The following is a 3,492-nucleotide window of genomic DNA, read 5'->3' as shown; positions in this document are numbered from 1 at the left end:
TTTGGCCGGGGACAGTAACTCAGGTAAGAGGGTGGCAGTCGTCTGCACTAACCCGCAGTCTTCTGGATGCTGCACATTCTCATCTGTCTCAGGATAAGGCGTGCAAAAGAGAAATGAGTGACTCACTGTCTGCACAAACAACTGCTTTCACATCCTTGGTGATGGTGGGCGGTGGTCAGGATTTCCCCTGGGTGGCAGGACACTGCCTGTCGACTGGGGGCACTGCCCGGGATTTTGGGCCCCTGGAACAGATGTCACATTGGGCCCCTGCACAGTTACAGCACTCTTGGAATCGTGAAATGGCGGTGCAGGGCAGCTGGACTCGGCTCTCCGCCTGTGACTGGTGGACGGACAGCTGTCACTCATCCTGGGGGGCAGAGCTTGTCTGAAGAGGCGGCCATAAAGGGACTAGCACGAGCGTCGAAGTTCAGACACTCTCCCTCGAAATCTGTGGGTGTGATCTGTGCCTGAACAAACGCTTTTTGCCATGCTACAGGTAAGGAGTTCATTTCTGATCGTTCAGCTTCTTACATATTCATATTCATATATTCATTTTCAAATGCATGTAAGAGCAATGTTTTCATCACATAAAGTTAATGAAATTTTACTAGATTTGCTATTCCATTAAGATGTACCATTGTTAAAATATTACAAATACTTTATTATATAATAATAATAATAATATATGTCCATATTTTCAGCAATATACTCTTCCTTTAAGGTGTACCATTGTTAAAACATTGCAAATAAGTATTATTATTATTATTATTATAATAATAACAATAATAATATAATGACATTTTAAATATATATATATATATATATATATATTGTGCATGTACTCTATTTCATTGTTTGTGATGTCTCATCAGTAAAGATTGGCAGGTTGCAGAGTGGGGGGGACGACAGAAACATGGCATCTGCTCTCACAGCCTCTCCCTTGTCTGACGGAATCCAAGCCGCCACGGACGACGGTTACTACGACTACAACAACTCTTTGGTGTACCTTTGGGAGGACGAGCCCAAGAAATTTGGCGTTCTGTACACCCTGATCTTCATCCACAGCCTGGTGGGGAACAGCTTCCTGCTCTGGGCTCTTCTGGTGCGGGAGGACCTGAGGAAGACCACCACGCTCTTCCTCCTGCAGCTGGCCGTGTCCGACCTGCTGCTCACGCTGACACTGCCCTTCTGGGCCGTCTATTACCTGCACCACTGGGTCTTCGGCACGCCCGGCTGCCACCTCCTCATCTTCCTCCACTTCCTGGGCTTCTACGGCTACATGGCGTTCCTGGCGGCGGTGACGGTGGACCGCTACCTGGCCGTGGTCCACGCCGTGCGGATGCTGCGGCTGCAGTCTCGGCTGTGCGTCGCGCTCTACAGCGCCTCCCTGTGGCTGGTGTGTGTCGCCGCGAGCGTCCGGGAGGTGGTGCAATCAGAGAGTGTAGAAACGAGGGCCGGGACGCAGTGCCTGGTGGTGCGTCAGTCGCTGAACCTGGAGCTGCTGGGATACGCCGTGCCGGTCAGCCTGTTCTTCCTCCTCCCCTTCGCCCTCATCCTCTTCTGCTACGCGCGCATCTGGGCCACCGTTTCCAGGTGCAGGTCGGCCAGGCGGGCGCAGGCCGTGCGGCTGATCTTCTGCATAGTGCTGGGGTTCTTCGCCTGCTGGGCACCCTACAACGTGGTGCTGCTCCTGGGCGCCCTGCGGCTCCTGGGCTGCCCCGGGCTGACGGGGCCTGAGGCCAAAGAGAGGCTGGCGTACGCGTACTACGTGTGCCAAGCCCTGGCCTACTGCCACTGCTTCCTCAACCCCGCCCTCCACGTCTTCGGCAGCGGAAGGTTCCGCAGCTACCTCTCCGTCCGTCGCCACAGCAACCGGGGGAGGAGCCTGACACTCAGCACTCAGCACAGTGTCCAGCGAGCTTCCACCTCCCATCTGTAATGTGCTGTGGGTGCAACTGCAGAAAAACAAAGAAGGAAAAAACCAGAAGCGGGGATGGAGAGATTGGGACATCATGAAATACTTGGAACTGAAAGGCAAAGACTTTCAGTTCCCTGGAACCACTATGGTGAGAATCAGCCTTGTCTAGAAATATCTCACTATTTTATGAGTTGTTTTTTTATTTTTTTATTTGGCAAATTATCTAAAAAATAAAAAAAAACACTTAGCAAATATATGTTTTTGTTACACATTGTCCATAAACACAGCTGGGTGTTTACTGAAGCAACTCAGGACAAGCGTGAAGCTCATACTTTAACCTCTTAGCACAAAGCCCCCGAGATTAATTATACTTTATTAATATAACGCAATTGATAGTATTTTCTCGACGAGAAGAACGGGTCAGGGAGAGCCCTCTTGCCCTGACGGAACGTTTGCAGCCGGATACACGATGGACTCCTGGAACGAGTGGAGGGTCGTGTGCCTGTCGATCCTTTCCGTTGAGGATGTTGAAGACGTTTACTTGATTGGAATTATGATAACAGGCTTTCTGCTGTTTGCAGCTGGCAGCATCCTGATTTATCGCAAAATGCCGAAGGCGTTGGCAGCACTAATTGGGAAGCTGCCCGCCATTGAGGGAACGGGCAGGGCTGTCAACACTCAGACTCAAGCGATTTGTGAGCTCAATCGCAAACTGGATGCGATTGGATCGCAAATTCGCATGACGGATACCAACTTGGAGAAGTTGTCGGTTCGGCTCACTGAAATGGGCCACTAATTCGGATGATTGGAACAACGCTGAGAGAACCACAGGACTAAAGGTAGACGAAAAATGCAGAAGTCTGCCTGAACCCAAAACAATCCTTATCCTCATTGGCTCCCCCACATCGGCCTTGGAAGGCTGATATCTCTCCACTCTCCTGGATTGTTATGCAGCCAGATGCTCGGCCCTACCCCCACCTCCCTGCTCCTATGGAACTTTGTCTCTGGATCAGGACTCTTCGAGGTTATCTCCACGGCAACGGCCGTGTCCTCGTCATCAGTATCAGACGGCAGAGACAATGTTGAGACTGTGGTGGAGATGAAGTCCATGGACTTACACACACACGCACATGAAGATAACACACACACCACCTCCTACTCAACGCCTTCTTGGCTCCCACCCCCCTCCCTCCCCGTTACAGTGCAGTCTGCTGAGGGTTGATGCGCTGCGCCTGAGCGGCTGCGCGCTCCCCCAGTGTCTGTGCTGCGACACTTCCCCTCCCCGACACCCTACCCCCTACCACATGTGGAAGTCTTCGAGTTTTTGTTGTAATGTTTGTAATGTTTGTAATGTTTTTATGATGTTGCTATGTGCTGAGGTTTTTCTTCGTTTCAATGAAACGAGTGCTCTCTCGTTTCATTGAAAGGACTGTTTTTCTTCCTCCTCCTTCCTCCTGTTCTCTCATTTCTCATCTAATAAGTTGGCGCCGCAGATGGCTGCCTCGGTGTGTTGACCAAAGCAAATTCCTCGTATGTGTAAATGTACTTGGCAATAAATTCGATTTTGATTCTGA

The 3,492-nt window shown here is 50.5% G+C and overlaps 1 protein-coding gene across 1 annotated transcript; it reads left to right on the top strand.

Annotated features, from left to right (window-relative positions):
* Positions 1 to 759: 759 nt before the first annotated feature.
* Positions 760 to 2,708, top strand: LOC135246523 (C-C chemokine receptor type 4-like). Its single transcript, XM_064319954.1, has one exon. It carries the CDS (start codon positions 914 to 916, stop codon positions 1,937 to 1,939), a length of 1,026 nt encoding a protein of 341 aa, XP_064176024.1. The 5' UTR covers positions 760 to 913; the 3' UTR covers positions 1,940 to 2,708.
* The last annotated feature ends 784 nt before the right edge of the window (positions 2,709 to 3,492 follow it).

The sequence above is a fragment of the Anguilla rostrata genome, unplaced genomic scaffold, assembly GCF_018555375.3.
Source record: "Anguilla rostrata isolate EN2019 unplaced genomic scaffold, ASM1855537v3 scaf0447, whole genome shotgun sequence".
In the NCBI taxonomy this organism is placed as follows: domain Eukaryota; kingdom Metazoa; phylum Chordata; class Actinopteri; order Anguilliformes; family Anguillidae; genus Anguilla; species Anguilla rostrata.
The sequence above is the reverse complement of the archived record's forward strand: the minus strand, read 5'-3'. Positions and strand labels throughout refer to the sequence as shown.

What these genes read in the sequence shown, in the direction of transcription:
- LOC135246523 (XM_064319954.1), top strand. Translation starts at nt 914, where the DNA reads ATGGCATCTGCTCTCACAGCCTCTCCCTTGTCTGACGGAATCCAAGCC.